Source organism: Mustelus asterias, chromosome 3 (genome assembly GCF_964213995.1).
Source record: "Mustelus asterias chromosome 3, sMusAst1.hap1.1, whole genome shotgun sequence".
In the NCBI taxonomy this organism is placed as follows: domain Eukaryota; kingdom Metazoa; phylum Chordata; class Chondrichthyes; order Carcharhiniformes; family Triakidae; genus Mustelus; species Mustelus asterias.
The window spans coordinates 44743041-44764363 of NC_135803.1; the positions used below are offsets into that span (position 1 = coordinate 44743041).

Sequence of the window (21323 nt, forward strand, 5' to 3'; positions counted from 1 at the left end):
GGAGATTGCACAATCTCCCCATGTCTACATTGGTTTCCTCCCACAGTTCAAAGAAGTGCAGGATAGATGGATTGGCTTTGCTAAATTTCCTCTTAGTGTCCCAAAGTGTGTAGGTTAGATGGATTAGCCATGGTAAATGTGTGGGTTACAGGGATAGGAATATGCACTGTTAGCAACTCACCAAGCCTCCTTTGACAGCACTTTCCAAATCTGCATATCTACAACCTAAAAGAAGGGTAGCAGATATATCATAAAAACACCTTCCCCAGTGCATTTCCCTTCAAACCACACATCATCCTGACTTGAAACTATATTGTGATTCCTTCACTGTCACTCAGTCAGAAACCTGGAACTCCCTTCCTAAGATGCATCTATGCCAGAAAGACTGCTGCAGTTCAAGGCAGAGCTCAACACCATCTTCTCAACAGCAATTAGGATGGGCAACAAATACTGGCCTTTTCAACAATGCTCATATCCTATGAAAGTAAGAAAGAAAAGACCTATGTATGAGTGTACTGATCCCCCTCCCTCCAATGGAGCCTGCTTGGCAGGTCCCAGCAACCCCAAATCCCATTTAAAGAGTTGAGAGGGCAACCTGCATTCTCTTCTTCCAGTGACACTGCTGTGACTGCTGAACTCAAAGCCCTCTGAATGGCTGATAGCTTATTGGGGAAGGCGCCATGCTTTAAAAAGGGTAGGAGCCCACATATCAACTAATTAGTTGTGGGGCAGGCATAAAACCGTGGCTGAGGATCCCAGAACAGCCAAGGAAATGTTGCCCCAAGCCTTTGGGCCCATTGTGGCCCCTGCCTTGCCTACAATTTTCTGACCAATATATACCTCCTGAATATTTCATTTTCAACCCTTCTACAATCCAAGTAATACCCATTAACACAAAACAGCTATCCCTCTCCAAACAAATTTCAATCCTGGTTGTTAAATTTTGTGTGGCATGTGAAACTTGTATAACAAAATGTCTTACCAAGCACCTTCCAAAAACTACATGTAATGCATATACTGCATTCAATTTATCTATCCAATTGTTCACTTAAAAAAACACCATCCAATACATTTTTCACGTAACATAAAGAACTTAAACAAAGGACTTAAATTGAAAAGAAGAGAAGAAACAAAAGTCAGCACAAAATAATCTAGATCACCAAACCTTTAGGGATGCTTGATGTTCTGTTATAAGTTTAGCATTCTCCATGGAAATAGAGCGTAGTGCATCACTTAGTTTAGTACACTGTGTATCTAGCTGGTCATTCAAAGCCTGACAGAAGAAAACAAAAGCAATAAAATCTTCCAGTATTAATATTGTATGTACAGAATAGAGTGAGAACATTAACATATCTACTTGTAAATGATCCAAATGAAAAGTGTACTGAGACACAAAAAACAAATAAGAATTACAAAAGTTATTCTAACCTGCACTTTTTCTGCCACATCTTTCATTGATGCAATCTCACTATGAAGATTGGAATTTTCCTCCTGCTGTTTGCTCAACATCAGTTGTGTTTTCTGAAGAGATGCATTTCAGAATAGTGATGACTTGGGATGAAAATCAAAAACAAGTAAATATATAAAGATTTGTTTTTTTGCAAACCTACCTTGCCTTCATCAGCCATCTGAGATATAGTGGATTCTTTTGCATCTAAAAATCATAAAAGACACAATATCACATGTTTCAATGAAAGAATAAAAGGTTGTCAGGATCTGAAATTTCTGTCATAATTGTTTCATGTTACAATTATATCTCACAAAAAAATGCTCCCACACCACAATTCCATGATGAAACAGCCTATATGAAACTGCAGCAGCATTTACAATACAGTCAGGTATTTACCAGATTGTTAGCAATATACACTGGTGCAGTGATTTTGATTTATTATTGTCACATGTATTGGTATACAGTGAAAAGTATTGTTTCTTGCACAGACAAAGCATACCATTCATAGAGTACATAGCGGAGAAGGAAAGGAGAGGGTGCAATGTAGTAGTTTAAGAGTTAGAGTACTGTTTTAAAAGCATAGAACAAGAGGTTTTTTTTAAAACTTAAGGAACTTAACCAAAGCTGTTTTGATAGATCCAAGAAAACACTTCCACCCCTGATCTATCCATCATTCAGAAACCAAAGGTTAAAAATGGTTTTGTTTTCAGGCACAGGCTTCATGATCCACCCACCATCAGTGGATCAGTCCATGAGTCCATGCCCAGACCCATTGAAGCAGACAGTATGCAAGCTACATGTTGCCTCATCAGCCCCAGCAAATCTGTTCCATTATTAAGATCATGGTTGAACTTCTACCTCAACCCCATTTTCCTGTCTGATCACTGTATTCCTTGATTCCCCAAGAATTCAAAAATCTATATCAGCCTTGAATATAAATTGAGCATCCACAGCCCTTTGAGGTAGAAAATTCCAAAACTTCATAAGCTTCTCTGTCTCCCGACCTCAGTTTTAAATGATTAATCCCTTACTCTGAGACTATGCCCCCTAGTTTTAGACTCTCCAGCCGGTGAAACAACCTTTCAGCATTTGCCCTATTAAGCCACCTCAGGTTCTTACATATTCTGATGAGCGTAACCCTTATTCTAATAAACTCCAGAGAATATAGACCAATTCAGCACAACCTCTCATCATGGGAAAATTCTCCCATCCCAGGTATCAATCTAGTGAACCTTTTCCGCAGCCTCTCCAAAGCAGGTTTATGCTTCATTAGGTAGAGACCAAAACTGTGCACTGTAATCCAGCAAGCACTTTTATCTGACTCTCTCCCACCTAGTCTCTAAAGAACTTTCGTACTTCAAATGTCTACCTTGTTCACCTTCATCACTTTCAATTTCCCTTCCAGTGTTTGATCAAATATCTCCCAAAACTCATTTTCACAGCCACATCTCCTTCTTTATCAACTGTATCTGGCTCCAACTAATTCCACGCAGATTCCAACTGAAATTCTACTGTTTCTGATCTACTCACAATTACAGATATTTCCTCAATATTTCCATTTCCTGAGATCCACCCTCAACGCCATGCACCACCACGTGCATGTCTTTGCTCGCCCGCTTCTGCAGCACCGACTCACTCTCTATCAAGAATGTCCTGGTCTGCAGTTTCATTTCATCCTTCATCTCATCTGGCACTTGAACAAGAAATATTTTTCTTCCTTTCAGGTGTGAAGGATCACAAGCTTCAACAACTCAAGGTACCAACAACTCTCAGGATCCTTCTTCCTATTCACTTCCCTGTGTCCCATCCCTTCATCCAATCTCATTCCTTGTCATATATTCATGATACCCTTCGACCTTTCCTTCTCTGACCCCAAATAATCTGTCCTTAGCAAAGGCCTCAGCTTTATCCCTTTATGTTTCACATCAACTAATTTTGAGGTGAGCATGACACCAAGCTTTTCTATTGCTTTCACCTCCATGCCCATTTCTTTCACCAGGAGTCTTCCTCTTGCACTGCCGTCCCTTTTATCCATCTCCAGTTTTCTTCCTCCACCTGGAACCCTTCTTCTGGTCCCTTCCCCCTCCAACACTTTTAATTAAGAATCACCAACGTTACATTAGCTGTATCAATTTCTCTGCTCACTCACTCAACATATTTTCATTTGAACGTGCGGCCCTGTTCTCTCAGCTCCAACCTCAAACAGCCCACTTCTATCTCCTTCCCTAAGCTAACAGGCACCCGTAGCAAAAGTTTTTCATTTGGAGGAATTGAGTGGAGTTAAAGAAAAAGTTGCTTAATGTGAAAACAATTTCAGGCAGGCAAAAGAGCGTGCATTGTTGCAGCCTGTTCCAGCCCCACTGAAACTGATTTTATTTCTCATCACAACTCTATTCTTTTCTCCCTTTGTCCAATATCTCCTCAACTACGTCTATGTTATCTAAATAGAACAATTTGGGGGTTTTTGTGTATAAATCACAAAAAGCTAGCATGCAAGTTCAGCAGACGGTAGGGAATGTTGGCCTTTATTTTGAAGGGAGTGGAAAACAAAAATAGGGATATCTTGCTAAAGCTATACAAGGCCACACCTGTAATACTGTGAACAGTTTTGCACTCCTTACCTAAGGAAAGATATGTTGGCATTGGAGGCAGTCCAGAGAAGGTTCACGAGACTGATCCTGGATATGGAAGGTTTTCTTATGAAGAGAGCTTGAGTAAGTTGGGCCTGCTCTCATTGGAGTTTAGAAGAATGAGGTGTGACCTTATTGAGACAGATAGGATTCTCAGGGGGATTGACAGGGTAGATGCTGGGAGGTTGTTTCCCCTTGTTGGAGTGTCTAAGACCAGACGATCTAATCTCAGAATAAGGGGTCAACCTTTAAAGCAGAGATGAGGAGGAATTTCTTCTCTCAGAAGTGAGTGAATCTGTGGAATTCTTTACCAGAGAGGGCAGTTATTCAGTTCAGGGTATCTCTAGGATCCTGCGGACTCACTCGACTGACACACGTGAAATGATTTTACCCAAGTACCTCTACTCGTATCCAGGCAAAAAGGACTACGCACACAAGCCAGCATTTAATGAAACAGTCGCAACTTTATTTGAAGACAACAAAGGTAAGATTTTAACTTTACAATTTTAACTTTAACTACTCTACTTCTAACTAACCAGTTCTTTTAGAAAATAAACTTAAATACTTCCCGGATGCTCATAACTTTTGCCGGTTTGTCGAATTTTTTGGTCCGCTTTCTCTCTCTCTTTCTTCACTGGTTGATTCTCTGTCTTTCTTTGGTTGGAGGGAAAGCTGGTCTTTGCGTAACCAAGCATGCTATTTAGATAAGCTGGAGAGTGGGGGATCAGGGCGAGCCCTGCCAGTGCCAGGTTCTTATACCTTCCTGGCTACCTTCTAGAATTTTCCAAGGACTTGACCAATCAGGGATATTGAGTTAATTGGTTTTATCATCTTGAAATGTTGGCAATAGTTTGCAATGCCTTGCTAACGGTGAACCCTTTGTATGTGTCTGCTTTGGGCCTGGATGTCTGTTTTTTGGCCCAGAATAGCACCTGGCCTTTTATTTTACTGAGGCACATATGCCTCATGTATCTAGTGGTGATTTGTTTGTAAGGAAATGTCTAACTGCCCTTTTACATTTGCTAATGTGTTCTGCTGCAACTCTGGTTTTCAACTGTCTGAACTTAAATCTTGCAAAAACCTGTCCCCAGACAGAATTGTCTCTGTATGTTTGGACTGAGGCATTCTCAGAATACCTTGCTTTTTGGCCAATTTATGTGCCCTGTTTTTATTTTCAGCTGCTGTGCTTGTATTTCTGGCTTCATGGTTGTTTGTAGTTGGTTCCTTTTTAATGATTCTATTTTACTCGAGCTATCGCAGGCTGCTACATTAAGTGGCTGGGCCATTAAGCATGTTCAAGGCTAAGGTAGACAGGTTTTTAATCAGTAAGGGAATCAAGGGTTATGGGGAGTTGAAGATTATCACATCAGATCAGTCATGATCTCATTGAATGATGGAGCAGACTCAATGGCCAAATGGCCAACCTCTGCTCCTATATCTAATAGTCTTATGGACTCTTCAGATGTCCACCTTCACTTTAACAGTTCCACTTTTCTGGCCTTTGCATCTCCTCCAAAACATGAACATACAATCTTTCCAGAACTCTACTCCCCCGAGGAATCTCAGGGCTCTGCTTCTTCCTTGAATGATGACCAAGCAGTCCCTATTCACTACCATCCTATGCTGATGTCATTGCTCAGCATGAAGGATGCACATCCTGTTGAAGAAGGTAGCATATTTCTGTGACAACCAGCTTGGTGAATCTCAGCTGTCTTGGGCATTGCTCCTGGGTGAGGTGGAGCTGGGTGAAATACTCCCTGAAAACCCATAATGGGTAAGGCCTTCCGTGCAGAGACGCCCTCCTCAGTCTGTGCAGAACTTCCCCTCTCAGCAGTCTCAGCTCACTTTCCCTGCTGTGTCACAGGCCCAGAGGTGTTGTATAACCGTATCAGTCCCTCTGTGGCCAGGTCCCAAACACCTTCGCCCTCCTTGTAAGGATGCACCAACCCTCCCTTCCAAAGGCAGCAACTCTCCAAAGCCCTTCTAAAAGACACCACCAATTTTGCCGGAGCAACAGTAAATTATAAACAGCTCATCTGCAAGTTATTTCACTGGCTCTCCAATAGTGGCAGTGGAGCTGAACACAAGGGTTGTATGATGCCATAATCGACCCACCATTTACGTTTTCAGGACATGCATGCCAAACCTGCACTTGTGCCCTTCTCAGTCATGCAGGCCACATCAGAAACCTGCTTTCTACCATTTTGAGGGCTTCTGACTTCTGTAATGCTGGCCCCAGTTAAGTTATGAAGCTAAATTTTGCAGCTTAGAACTCTCACCTCCACTCAGATCCATTACCTGCTGAATCAGACAGCATGCTAACACTGAACCAAGGCTCATTCAGCCAAAACTGGAGTACTAATATCATTCTGTCTAAAAGAAATAAAGAACTTACATTTATAAAGCATCTTCTCTCATCCTCAGGATATTTCAAAACATGTTGCAACCAATGTGGAATACTTAGAACACAACAAAAACAGAAAAAGCTGGAAGATCTCAGCAGGTCTGGTAGCATCTGTGGACAGAGAATGGAGCTAACATTTCAAGTCTGACGATTCTTCGTCAGCTGACAAAGAGTCATCCAAACTTGAAAGGTTAGCACCGTTCCCTCTCCACAGATGCTGTCAAACTGCTGAGATTTTCCAGTTGTTGTTGTTTCAGATTCCAGCATTGCAATAATTTGCTTTTATATTTATGGAATACTTTTAAAGTGCAGACACGATTGTTAAGTAGGTAAACATGGCAGTCAATTTACACACATCTATGCCAACAATTCTAAGGATCTAAATACTTAATATTAGATGAAATTTGATACCTGATTCTATTTTTAATTGTTTGTGTATTTTCTCCAAATCACTTGTTTTCTGCTGTTCAAGCTGCAGTCTCTGCTGAGTTATTTCCCCATCATTTCTGAGTGTGAGGATGTCCTGCTGTAGGACCGAGACCTAAGTGAAGACATAATTAAATCTTTAATCAAACATCTAGTATATGTTTACACTCATATTCATGGTTGCCCACTTGACCTTGCTATCTTCCATGGGCTCAATACTCCCATTGCATCAGTCACAGGCAAGGCTTTCTTCGATCATTTCTTTCCACCCACATTTTCCTTCCAAGTCCCAGCCCTAACATCTTGTGTGTCCATCCCTGGATGAGACTACCCCTAATTTGCTTACAACTGTATTTGACAAATCCCAACTGTCAAGCCTATAGCCCTGCTGTTTGCCATGACATTTTTTCAGCTGCTCATTTACTCACCCACATCCTCACCTTTGTGCCCTAGACTCCAATAAAATTCTCTCTCATCCTGGCCGTTCTCCATATCCCATGCCCCTCATCTCCACTTCCCTCAATGTAAAGGATACAAAACTGAACAGATGTGATTGACAAGTAATTTAGTTATCAACACTAGGTCTGGTTGGGCCACATAAAGCACTATTGCGTCCTTCTCTCATCTGTTAAAACTGGAATGCAAAGATAACCTCTAACATCGTTTCTCTAATGCAAAATGTCTTCTTAAACCCCTTTCCTGATATCCTCCGACAATACATGTTCAGAGATCATGGGCTTCTTTGTCAACAAGACTGGGACCATCCAATCAGCTTCCTCACTTCCACTAGTCCACAGTGCCAAACTTCCCCAGTAGCTCCCCTGGCTGCTCTAGCCCTGAACTAACATCTATCTCCAGTTTCTCTATTTTCCCTCATGTCCTTTCCTTTATCTTGTCCACGAGTCCCACGTCCTGCTTCCCTCATTCCAATTTCCACAACAAGCAAAGGAGATGATAGAGTTACAAATAAAGGTGGACATAAGGGAATGATTGGACAAATCAATATCGGGAGTTTTGTAGTCAGTGTAATGTCAAAGACAAGACAATACCAAGTTCTGGAATAAAATTATAAGTAATTTGGGGTGTGGAAGAACAAGCTGGAGTTCAACAGTCCATTCAAGTGAGGCCTTGCATAGATTTCTGAATTACAAAAAATAAATTTGTTTAAGGGCAACCATAAATTTTGATAAATTATTTAAACTGCAACAGTGCGGTGGGGGAGGGGGTGGAGACAGTAGTTAGTGAAAAAGGAATACAAAACCAAAAGTCACAAAAATACAAAAAAAACAATTTTATCGTGAGCCGATCACAGTAGCTTTAAATTTGTATGAAACTCTGCACCTGCTTTCTTTCAATCTCCACTGTTTTCTCCATATCCTGGACACGTTGCAGCAAATTAATATGGGATTCTTCCAGAGCTTTTCTGAGACTCATCTCCTGGACCAATTCATTTCTCATCTGAAAAATCATTTACAGGTGATAACAACGAACAACATGGTTTAAGTTGTTAATATTGGTAATTGTTGGTAATGTTGGTAAAGCATGTGCCACTCTCCCTGCTTTTTTTTTTACCTTACTTTTTAGCGGAGTTTTTTTTTCAGTTAAACAGGAAACCGGAAGTAGGCCGCGGGAAGGCCTGGGAAGGTTTTTTTTTGCCCAATAAATTTGAACGGGGAGGTAACCCGAGAGTCTACACCTGTAGAGTCCCCCACCCTCCCCCCTCCTCTAACCTAAAAAAAAGACTCGGAGTGAGAGCAGATAAGCTTTTTTTTCTCTCTTTCGTTTCTTAGTAAGGGAAGTAGCAGGGATGTCCGCGCAGGCAGTGCAATGTTCCTCCTGTGGGATGTTTGAGGTGAGGGATACCAGTGTCCCGACTGAGTACACCTGCAGGAAGTGCATCCAATTCCAGCTCCTTGAAGACTGTGTTAGGGATCTGGAGCTGGAACTGGATGAACTCAGGATCATTCGGAAGGCAGAGGCAGCTATAGATAGAAGCTACAGGGAGGTAGCTACTCCTAGAAATTATGATACGTGGGTGACGACTAGAAGGGGTAAGAAGCTGTCAGAGCAGCGATCCCCTGGATCCCCTGTTCCTCTGTATAACAAGTATTCCGTTTTGGATACTGTTGGGGGCAACGACTTAACAGGGGTAAGCCATGGGGTACAGGTCTCTGGCACAGAGTCTGTCCTTGTTGCTGAGAAGGGAAGGGGGGGGAGAGGAGTAGAGCATTAGTTATTGGGGACTCCATAGTTAGGGGGATAGATAGGAGATTCTGTGGGAACGAGAGGGACTCGCGGCTGGTGTGTTGCCTCCCAGGTGCCAGGGTCCGTGATGCCTCGGATCGTGTTTTCGGGATCCTTCAGGGGGAGGGGGACCAGCCCCAAGTCGTGGTTCACATAGGCACCCAAGACATAGGTAGGAAAAGAGATGGGGACGTAAGGCAGAAATTCAGGGAGTTAGGGTGGAAGCTTAGGGCTAGAACAAACAGAGTTGTTATCTCTGGTTTGTTACCCATGCCACGTGATAGTGAGGAGAGGAATAGGGAGAGAGAGCAATTGAACATATGGTTACAGGGATGGTGCAGGAGGGAGGGATTCAGATACCTGGACAACTGGGGCTCATTCTGGGATAGGTGGGACCTCTACAAATGGGATGGTCTACACCTGAACCAGAGGGGTAGCAATGTCCTGGGGGGGAGATTTGCTAATGCTCTTCGGGAGAGTTTAAACTAATTCAGCAGGGGGATGGGAACCTGAATTGTAGATCCAGTGTACAGGAGGTTGAGAGTAGTGAGGTCATGGATAAGTTTTCAGCGTCGCAGGAGTGTACTGGCAGGCAGGAAGGTGGTTTGAAGTGTGTATACTTCCAATGCCAGGAGCATCCGGAATAAGGTGGGTGAACTTGCAGCATGGGTTGGTACCTGGGACTTTGATGTTGTGGCCATCTCGGAGACATGGATAGAGTAGGGACAGGAATGGTTGTTGCAGGTTCCAGGGTTTAGATGTTTCAGTAAGAGCAGGGAAGGTGGTAAAAGAGGTGGAGGTGTGGCATTGTTAGTCAAGGACAGTATTACGGTGGCAGAAAGGACGTTTGATGAGGACTCATCTACTGAGGTAGTATGGGCTGAGGTTAGAAACAGGAAAGGAGAGGTCACCCTGTTGGGAGTTCCAGAGATGTAGAGGAAAGGATTGCAAAGATGATTCTGGATAGGAGCGAAACAGGGTAGTTGTTATGGGGGTCTTTAACTTTGCAAATATTGACTGGAAAAGCTATAGTTTGAGTACTTTAGATGGGTCAGTTTTTGTCCAATGTGTGCAGGAGGGTTTCCTGACACAGTATATAGATAGGCCAACCAGAGGCGAGGCCACATTGGATTTGGTACTGGGCAATGAACCAGACCAGGTGTTAGATTTGGAGGTAGGGGAGCACTTTGGTGATAGTGACCACAATTCGGTTACGTTTACTTTACCGATGGAAAGGAATAGGTATATACCGAAGGGCAAGAGTTATAGCTGGGGGAAAGGAAATTATGATGTGATTAGACGAGATTTAGGATGCATAGGCTGGGGAAGGAAACTGCAGGGGATGGGCACAATTGAAATGTGGAACTTGTTCAAGGAACAGCGACTGGGTGTCCTTGATAAGTATGTACCTGTCTGGCAGGGAGGAAGTGGTCGAGTGAGGGAACCGTGGTTTACTAAAGAAGTTGAATCTCTTGTGAAGAGGAAGAAGGAGACTTATGTAAAGATGAGACATGAAGGCTCAGTTAGGGCGCTTGAGAGTTACAAGTTAGCCAGGAAGGACCTAAAGAGAGAGTTAAGAAGAGCCAGGAGGGGACATGAGAAGTCTTTGGCAGGTAGGATCAAGGAAAACCCTAAAGCCTTCTATAGGTATGTCAGGAATAAAAGAATGACTAGGGTAAGATTAGGGCCAGTCAAGGACAGTAGTGGGAAGTTGTGTGTGGAGCCTGAAGAGATAGGAGAGGCGCTAAATGAATATTTTTCGTCAGTATTCATGCAGGAAAAAGACAATGTTGTTGAGGAGAATACTGAGATACAGGCTATTGGACTAGACGGGATTGAGGTTAATAAGGAGGAGGTGTTAGCAATTCTGGAAAGTGTGAAAATAGATAAGTCCCCTGGGCCAGATGGGATTTATCCCAGGATTCTCTGGGAGGCTAGGGAGGAGGTTGCAGAGCCTTTGGCTTTGATTTTTATGTCGTCATTGTCTACAGGAATAGTGCCAGAAGACTGGAGGATAGCAAATGAGCAAATGTTGTCCCCTTGTTCAAGAAGAGGAGTAGAGACAACCCTGGTATAGACCAGTGAGCCTTACTTCTGTTGTGGGAAAAGTTTTGGAAAGGATTATAAGAGATAGGATTTATAATCATCTAGAAAGGAATAATTTGATTAGGGATAGTCAACAGGTTTTGTGAAGGGTAGGTCGTGCTTCACAAACCTTATTGAGTTCTTTGAGAAGGTGACCAAAGAAGTGGATGAGGGTAAAGCAGTTGATGTGGTGTATATGGATTTCAGTAAAGCGTTTGATAAGCTTCCCCACGGTAAGCTATTGCAGAAGATACGGAGGCATGGGATTGAGGGTGATTTAGCGGTTTGGATCAGGAATTGGCTAGCTGTAAGAAGACAGAGGGTGGTGGTTGATGGGAAATGTTCATCCTGGAGTTCAGTTACTAGTGGTGTACCGCAAGGATCTGTTTTGGGGCCACTGCTGTTTGCCATTTTTATAAATGACCTGGATGAGGGCATAGAAGGATGGGTTAGTAAATTTGCGGATGACACTAAAGTCGGTGGAGTTGTGGACAGTGCGGAAGGATGTTGCAGGTTACAGAGGGACATAGATAAGCTGCAGAGCTGGGCTGAGAGGTGACAAATGGAGTTCAATGTGGAAAAGTGTGAGGTGATTCACTTTGGAAGGAGTAACAGGATTACAGAGTACTGGGCTAATGGTAAGATACTTGGTAGTGTGGATGAACAGAGAGATCTTGGTGTCCATGTGCATAGATCCCTGAAAGTTGGCACCCAGGTTGATAGGGTTGTTAAGAAGGCATACGGAGTGTTAGCTTTTACTGGTAGAGGGATTGAGTTTCGGAGCCAGGAGGTCATGTTGCAGCTGTACAAAACTCTGGTGCAGCCGCACTTGGAGTATTGTGTACAGTTCTGGTCACCGCATTATAGGAAGGATGTGGAAGCATTGGAAAGGGTGCAGAGGAGATTTACTAGGATGTTGCCTGGTATGGTGGGAAGGTCTTATGAGGAAAGGCTGAGGGACTTGAGGTTGTTTTCGTTAGAGAGAAGAAGGTTAAGAGGTGACTTAATAGAAGCATACAAGATGATCAGAGGATTAGATAGGGTGGATAGTGAGAGCCTTTTTCCTCGGATGGTGATAGCTAGCACGAGGGGACATAGCTTTAAATTGAGGGGTGATGGATATAGGACAGATGCCAGAGGTAGGTTCTTCACTCAGAGAGTAGTAAGGGCGTGGAATGCCCTGCCTGCAGCAGTAGTGGACTCGCCAACATTAAGGGAATTTAAATGGTCATTGGATAAACATATGGATGATATTGGAATAGTGTAGGTTAGATGGGCTTTAGATTGGTTTCACTGGTCGGCGCAACATCGAGGGCCGAAGGGCCTGTACTGCGCTGTAATGCTCTACGTTCTATGCTGAGGGCAGCAAATCCATGTAAGCAGGTGTTTCAAAATACAGATTGTAAGTTATTTCCTTCACATCAGCGACCACTTTAGCCATTTCCCATTGTACTGTACCTTCCAATACCATTTCCTTTCAAATCACCTCCCACAAACCCAACCTTCCCACCACAACCAGTGCATGCCTCACTCATTTTCCTTTGTTATCTCTCATGCCCTGCATCCCTAACATCCTTCCTTGTGCTCGGCTCTCCACTGCCTTGCTGTTCACTATCCATCTGGTGTTCAAATGCTGTTAGAATCTGCTTTGTTATACTAGTTAATCAAACTGTTCTCAGCTTTGAGTCAAGCTTTCCATTTCAGTCTGTTACATTCTGAGCGCTCATCCAGCTAGTGTGAGGGGGCTAAGGCCTCATATTGTATTTATATCATCATAGTTATTTTGTATTGGGGATACTTGCATATATTGTTATCTCTGGGAAAAAACCAATGATCTTCTGGGCTGCACAGGCTAAATTCAAATAGATCTAAAACAAAGGCCATTTGCATTTCATAACTCAGGCTGACCCATTTGCTTGTCTGCTATGACAAAGAGCCCACAGCCTTCCTTTCATTTCTTAACGGTTGAGACATTTAACAGTCTTGGAGTCCCAGACAAGGTATACACATCCTTTGTCAAATACAGTGAAGAGGTAGGAGTCATGTGACATGGGCTCCTCGCTTATGAAACCAGTAATTTTGCCTTAGTGAAGCTTAGTTTGTTGTTCACCATCGAACTGGCAGCCTCACATCAGAGAAGCTTTGCCTAGGTTGAACACCTGGTCCCATCTACATTGCTTCTGCTAGAAATTCTGTATCACAATCGACAAGACTGATTCATCGCTGCATGCCTATCTCATTGTGTGAAGTCAACACCACCGGGAAATTATATGGCATTTTGGATCACTGACCTCTGTGAAGGAATACCTCATTGAACTTTGATTCTGAGCTCTGCAATCCATATGAAATTATATTTCTTTTCTCTGTGTTCTCTGCACTGCAAATATTTCTTTTTTTTCTACCCCTCTTTTTACTAACTGAAGGCAAGGGTTATGTTGCAAGCTCTTTTTTTGTGTTTTGACTATGTGCCAACAAATTAACTCTTTGAGATCATCCATTAAGTTTTGCTGTAGTATTATTCACAGCAAATTGGATTGCACCAAAACTGAGGGGTTGGGAAATACATCATTGCCTATAAAGAGAAAACAAAGCAAAACACTCTTCTGTTTACTGACAGATGGTGAGGGGAGAAATTAATACTGTTTAAATTAACACCTCTCCTGTCCTTAATTGTAGAATAGCTATGAAGATCGCAGTTTGGCTGTGACGATAGGCAACAGGAAGTCTGATGTCCTGGTGCACAATGATCCCTATTTATTGCTGACTTCCAGAGTGATTTGCTCATGAAGTCATCAGATTAATCACTGAACAATGGATCGGTTAGGGAAGGCTCAGATCTGTGAATGATTTAGAGCTCTAGGTAAAACCAGTGATGAATGCTGGAGGCCATCATTTTGCACTGTGATATGATAAGAGGCTAAATAGGGAACTGAAATACAGTATCTTATGGACTTGTGCTACTTCCTATTACTTTTAATTCCATATGAGCAAAATGCTCAGTGAGGAACTATGCAATGTAGAGCTTATTCAAGTTGTCAAGAGAGCCCTGTGTTACAATATTATCATGTCAATTCATTTGTGGAGCAGATAGCTAATTCTGTCATTTCCTATTTGAAACCTTTTACACAGATTTGCACTCTGACCTCTTGTAATCTTCGGCTCATTCTGCTTTTTGTTGCTTTCAGCTCTTCTGCTGCCACGGCCACATCTCTCTAGAATAAGGGAAAACAAACAAAACATAAGCAAGTATTATTAAATCAGATGTGCTTTTGCATAGGCATCAATGCTACAATATGCGATCTCCTATACCACAGATTGATCAATACACCCCCTAGTTTCCAGATGGAGGGATAAACTGCGATCAAGCTTTTAATGTACATTAAGAGGTTGTGTAACAGTAGATTAAACATGTATTTAGAGATTGTAAAACATAGATTGTACACAAGAAATTGTATTGTTTTCTTTTGTCTTATCCTTTAAATACCTCATCTCAGACCATAGAAATAGTTCATAAAAAATATTCTAAGGAAACATATGTCATGGTTCATAAACAATACATGATTCACAAACAGAAACATCCTGCAAATCCTGTCATCCGAACTACTGAGCTAATTTTTACAGATTGAAAATGATGGGCTAATTTTTACCAAAAAATGGCAGTGTGTTGTTTCCAGTGAGAAAACCAGCTTGCCATTTTTTGTTTCCAGGTCTGCCAAAAAAATTCAAGGGGGTATGTTTCACGCCATCATACAGGGAGGCAGGGCCTCAAAATGCTGGCAAAACCCAATTGCACAAAGTTCGGGGCACCGTCTTTAAAGGGCGCCCCAATCATACCCTGAGAAGACCTCCCACACCAGCCCACCACAGAGGTCTCAGATATTCCCCTCCCCTCCAGCCCACCACAGTAGTCTCACAGGCTCCCTCCCTCTGATCAGAGTGGACACTGCTCTCCTCTCCCCTTCCCTCCACACCACCCTCCACACCTCCCCTCCACACCACTCTCCATCCCCCCCCCCCGCCCCAAGTCTGAAACAGCATCCCTCCTCCCCCAAATTTTGGCCATCAAGGGCATCCCCAGCTCCTCCATCCGCTCCCGGCCACCACATCTAAACGAATTGCACCCTCCATGATGCCTCCACTGAGGCATGGTGCCAATGTGTGCCAAGGGACAGTACCGGGGGCATTGCCGAGCCACCATCTGGCCAAGTCCCTCCCCCCGGGGGCTATACTTACCTTTGAACCCTGGGAGCCCCACAACAGGTTCACTTCTGCGACGACCTATTGTAAACCACACCGACATGCCAATATTTGGCAAGGGGGCGAATTAATAACATTTAAATACATTTAAATTAATGTAAAGCAGGTCCAATGCCCATTATCGGCGTGCATCTGATGATGCCACTGGTGAGGGGCGAGGATTATCTGAAAGCGCGAACCCGCCGGCGAGAATTCCAACTTCTGGATCTTGAGTCCCCGTCAGCATTCGCATGGACGGCGAGCATGGGCTCAAGATTGCCCCCATGACTCTGATGGCTAGAATTTCCCTATCTTAATGTAGTATATTTAAATTAGTGTTACTATGACTAAATCATAATTTCTGACCACCAGCAAATTTAAAAATACTTTTGTTTGATGAAATTTTGTTTGTTAGGTGATGTGCAAAAGAAAACACAATTTTCGGAACCTAATTTTCAGGATGCCAATGGCGTGCTCCACCAAACTCCAGATAGGACGGTGGCACAGTGGTTAGCACTGCTGCCTCACAGCGCCAGGGACCCGGGTTCGATTCCCAGTTTGAGTGACCACTCCATGTGGAGTTTGCATGTTCTCCCCGTGTCTGCATGGATTTCCTCCAGGTGCTCCAGTTTCCTCCCACAGTCCGAAGGACGTGCTGGTTAAGTGCATTGGCCATGCTAAATTCTCCCTCAGCGTATCCGAACAGACGCCAGTGTGTCGACTAGGGGATTTTCACAGTAACTACATTGCAGTGTTAATGTAAACCTACTTGTGACACTAATAAAAAAAAAAGCAGCATAAGTCTCGTTGTACTTTCTCTCAGCAGGAGTTGGAGGCTGCCCTATGGGCGTCATCAACCACATCCTTTCCAGATAGCCCTTGTCCCTGAAAACCAACCCTGCAGCCTGGGTTGTCCTTGGAAGATATAAGGGATATGAAGCCTGCTGAGGGTCTACAACTCATAGATGATCCTGGGGTATCTTGCACAACCTGCATGACCCATTTGTTATGGTCACAGGTCAGTTGAACATTGAGAGTGGAAGCTTTTGCATTTCACGTATAGGACTGCTTGTTGTCAGGGAGATTTATGAGTCATGTGAGTGGAGTTGATGGCATCTTGCAGCTGTGAGAATCTGGATATCGCTGCAAATCCCAATGCTTTTGTTTCCTGGCTCACCTGATCTTTGTCAAAGTTGAAAAAGTTGAGTGCCTTGGCAAAAATAGCACATGAACAAGGAGCAGGAGTGGGCCATTTAGTCCCTTGAGCCTACTCTGCCATTCAATAAAATCATAAAACCATAGAAGAGGTACAGCACAGAAGGTAGCCGCAGAGCCCATGTTGCCTATGCTAGCCCGATGACACCCAAATGCCCTTTCTAATCGTACATGACTGATAGTAATCTCAAATCTGGATTCCGCCTATTCCCGATAACCTATCACCCCCTTGTTTATCAAGAATCTATCCACCTCTGCCTTAAAAATATTCAGAGACTCCACTTCCACAATCTTTTCAGGAAGAGAGTTCCAAAGACTCATGATCCTCTGAACGAAAAAAAATCACCTCTTCTCCATTTTAAATGTCCACCACTTATTTTTAAATAGTGATACCTTGTTCTAGATTATCCCACAAGAGGAAATATCCTCTCTACATCCACTCTGTCAAAACCCCTCAGGATCTTGTATGTTTCAGTCAAGTCACCTCTTACTCATCTAAACGTCAACGGATACAAGCCTAGCCTGCCCAACGTTTCAGACAACACACCCATTCCAAATATTAGTCTGGTAAATCTTCTCTGAACTGCTTATTTCCTTAAATACTGTACACAGTACTCCAAATGTGATCTCACCAGTGCCCGTACCACTGAAGCATAATTCAGTCCCTGTCGCAATTATGACATTCTGTTAGCTTTCCTAATTACTTGCTGTACCTGCAGACTAGCCTTTTGTGATTCATGCACTAGCACACCCAGACCTCTCTGCACCTCAGTTCTCTGCAATCTCTCACGATTATTCTTCGTCCACACACTTAACCCATCTATATATTTTTGTAGCCTCTGTATGTCCTCTTCACAACTTACTTTTCCTACTTCTATTTGTGTCATCAGCAAATTTGGCAACTATCCCTTCATCCAAGTCATTTATATAAATTTTAAACAGTTGAAGTCCCAGTACTGATTGATCCCTGTTGCACATCACTCATTATATTTTGCCAACCTGAAGAAGACCCATTTAAGTCTACTGTCTGCTTTCTGCTAGCCAGATAATCTTCTATCCATGCCAATATGTTATCCTCTATAATGCGAGTTTTTTCTATTTTACACGTCTGTATAGCCTTCTTGGCTACCCATCTCCATTTGTGGGTGGAGATTTGTGGGATCCCAAAGAGATCCCCAGTGGAGCCCTGGAAGGAGACACTGCCAAAGGAATTGAACTCAGTGGTCACTTTCCTTGCCAGTGGATGCTCTCCAAATCCCCATGGTGCTAAATTCAGCAGAATTGACAGGCATGGTCTTTGGTGACAATGATTCTCACTCATCTGCAGGTAGCACATTCATCTTCTATAGAACCTCAGTCTATTGATGCATCTACAAATGACAGCTCTCTGGGGTTCATCCTCTGCATGTGGAGTAGGCCTTGCCACCCCTTGGTCTTGAGGGTTCTGCTCCTGCCTTTGACAACCAAAGCACTGCCGTCGCAATCTTCTCTGCTTATATACAGGAGAGAAGACAATGAGGCAGACAGTGAGGTCATCGTGCTCTATTTTCCTGATGGTCACCTCACTGCAGTATCAAAGAGAGAGACACGAGGATCAGCATTTGTCTAAGAACCACACTCTAAGGCCTGGCAGCTGCTTGGACCATGAAGGGACTTGTCATTGTCTACTTAAACATAAAGTAAGAATTAGGAGCACACCCCTCATCAGTGTTCCTTGGCCATGGCTAAGTTGTCTACACTAACCTCTTGAGTTCCTCAGGCTAACTCAACGTAAGAGTTATAACTTGAGAGAAAGCATTCTCTTAAAGTTGAGACAATATGCATAATTAGTTAAAAGCCAATAGGCTAACTTTTATTTCATTATTGACAAGTTAAAGACAAACTGGCTATTTTCTAATAAGTGACTAAGGTGGGAGTTCAACATCTTTAAGTATAAAGAAGGGGTTCCAAGAAGCCACGTTAATAGAGAGCAAGAGATGGATAGATGGAGATGTTTAGAGAGGTGTAGATGGGTTATCCATGGTTTCAGAGCAGTCACTTCACATCCTGGTTTGAGAGGTGTGGTGATACGTTTGTTCAATTGTTAAAGTTACGTTTTCTTCTTTTAATGTTAATTACTACTAATTACTGTTAAGTGACACTTTGCTTTTTATCTTTCTGACTTGTTACTTTTTAATGGTTAATAAATTTTCTGAATTTACCATTTAGAATGTTATTTCTTGCCATGTGGTTAAGTCTCTAGAACCTGGTGTGATTTACAATTTTACGGTTATTGCAAACAAGTGAGCCCCCATAAACTTTTGTTCAAATAAATCAAAGCTTTTACGCCATTGTCCATGCCCTGCACCACAAGCCAGCCATGAAGAAGCTGCTGTGGAGACTTGCCTGTGATTCCCCTACCCCAAATCTGCAGAGCTGCTTCCTTGCACTGAAATCCTTGCGGGTGCAGGGCTAAGTTGTCTACACTAACCTCTTATGTTCCTCCCAATGTTCAAGTCGCCAGGTGCACACCTTTTAAAAGCAGTTGTAAATCACGCCAATGTAGGATTGAAGCTTGATGAGGCGAGGGAGGAGGGGGAAAGAAGAGGGGGGGGGAAAGAAGGGGGGGGGGGAAGAAGAGGGGGGGGAAAGAAGAGGGGGGGAAAGAAGAGGGGGGGAAAGAAGAGGGGGGGAAGAAGAGGGGGGAAGAAGAGGGGGGGAAAGAAGAGGGGGGGAAAGAAGAGGGGGGAAATAAGGGGGGGAAGAAGAGGGGGGAAAGAAGAGGGGGGAAAGAAGAGGGGGGGGAAAGAAGGGGGGAAGAAGGGGGGGGGGAAGAAGAGGTGGGGGGGAAAGAAGAGGTGGGGGGGAAAGAAGAGGTGGGGGGGAAAGAAGAGGTGGGGGGAAAGAAGAGGGGGAAAGAGGAGGGGAAAGAAGAGGGGGGGGAAAGAAGAGGAGGGGAAAGAAGAGGAGGGGGAAAGAAGAGGGGGGAAGAAGAGGGGAGGAAAGAAGAGGGGGGAAGAAAGGGGGGAAAGAAGGGGGGGAAGAAGGGGGGGGAAGAAGGGGGGGAAGAAGGGGGGGAGGGGGGAAAGAAGAGGGGGGGAGAAGAGGGGGGAAGAAGAGGGGGGAAAGAAGAGGGGGAAGAAAGGGGGAAAGAAGGGGGGAAAGAAGGGGGGAAGGGGGGAAGAAGGGGGGGAAAGAAGGGGGGGAAAGAAGGGGGGGGAAGAAGGGGGGGAAAGAAGGGGGGGAAAGAAGGGGGGGAAGAAGGGCGGGGGAAGAAGAGGGGGGAAAGAAGGGGGGGAAAGAAGGGGGGAAGAGTGGGGGGGAAGAAGTGGGGGGAAGAAGAGGGGGGGAAAGAAGAGGAGGGGGGAAAGAAGAGATGGGGGGGAAAGAAGAGGGGGGGGAAGAAGAGGGGGGGAAAGAAGAGGGGGGGAAAGAAGAGGGGGGGAAAGAAGAGGGGGGGAGAAAGAAGAGGGGGGAAAGAAGAGGGGGGAAAGAAGAGGGGGGGAAAGAAGAGGGGGGAAAGAAGAGGGGGGAAAGAAGAGGGGAAGAAGGGGGGAAAGAAGGGGGGAAGAAGGGGGGGGGAAGAAGGTGGGGAAGAAGGGGGGGAAGAAGGGGGGACGAAGGGGGGGAAGGGGGGAAAGAAGGGGGGGAATGGGGGGGAAGAAGGGGGGAAGGGGGGGGAAGGGGGAAAGAAGGGGGGGATGGGGAGAAGGGGGGAAAGAAGAGGGGGATGGGGGAAGAAGGGGGGGAAGAAGGGGGGGAAGAGGGGGGAGGAGGGGGGGAGGAGGGGGGGAAGGGGGGGAGGGGGGGAAGGGTGGGGAGGGGGGGAAGGGTGGGGAGGGGGGGGAAGGGGGGGATGGGGGGAGAAGGGGGAAAGAAGGGGGGGAAGAAGAGGGGGGAAGGGGGGGAAGGTGGGGGGAGGGGGGGGGAAGAAGATGGGGGGAGGGGGGGAAGAAGGTGGGGGGAGGGGGGAAGGGTGGGGAGGGGGGGAAGGGGGGGATGGGGGGAGAAGGGGGAAAGAAGGGGGGGAAGAAGAGGGGGGAAGGGGGGGAAGGTGGGGGGAGGGGGGGAAGAAGGTGGGGGGGAGGGGGGGAAGAAGGTGGGGGGAGGGGGGAAGAAGGTGGGGGAGGGGGAAAGAAGGTGGGGGGAGGGGGGAAGAAGGTGGGGGGAGGGGGGGAAGAAGGTGGGGGGAGGGGGGGAAGGAGGGGGGGCAAGGGGGGGAAGAAGGGGGGGATGGGGGGAGAAGGGGGGAAAGAATGGGGGAGAAAGGGGGGAAGGGGGGATGGGGAAAGGGTGAAGGGGAATGGGGGGAAAGGGAGGGGAAGGGGATGAAAGGGGGGAAGGGGGATGAAAGGGGGGAAGGGGAAGGGGGATGAAAGGGGGATGAAAGGGGCAAGGGGGGAAGGGGGATGAAAGGGGGGAAGGGGGATGAAAGGGGGGAAGGGGATGAAAGGGGGGGAAGGGGATGAAAGGGGGGGAAGGGGATGAAAGGGGGGGAAGGGGATGAAAGGGGGGAAGGTGATGAAAGAGGGGGAAGGAGGATGAAAGGGGGGGAGGGGGATGAAAGGGGGGAAGGGGGATGAAAGGGGGGGAAGGGGGATGAAAGGGGGGGAGGGGGATGAAAGGGGGGAGGGGAATGAAAGGGGGGAAGGGG

The 21323-nt window shown here is 45.1% G+C and overlaps 1 protein-coding gene across 1 annotated transcript in view; it reads right to left on the reverse strand.

The window, feature by feature from the left end:
• Positions 1 to 21323, reverse strand: part of LOC144485430 (coiled-coil domain-containing protein 150-like) — a 98017-nt gene that overhangs the window by 72465 nt on the left and 4229 nt on the right. The window contains exons 4-10 of the mRNA XM_078203608.1: positions 14383 to 14451; positions 8252 to 8368; positions 6896 to 7025; positions 6379 to 6453; positions 1611 to 1654; positions 1429 to 1521; positions 1166 to 1273 (exon numbers count right to left, since the gene is read on the reverse strand). Of these exons, the coding sequence (XP_078059734.1) occupies positions 1166 to 1273; positions 1429 to 1521; positions 1611 to 1654; positions 6379 to 6453; positions 6896 to 7025; positions 8252 to 8368; positions 14383 to 14451 (636 nt within the window). The remainder of the gene's footprint in view (positions 1 to 1165; positions 1274 to 1428; positions 1522 to 1610; positions 1655 to 6378; positions 6454 to 6895; positions 7026 to 8251; positions 8369 to 14382; positions 14452 to 21323) is intronic.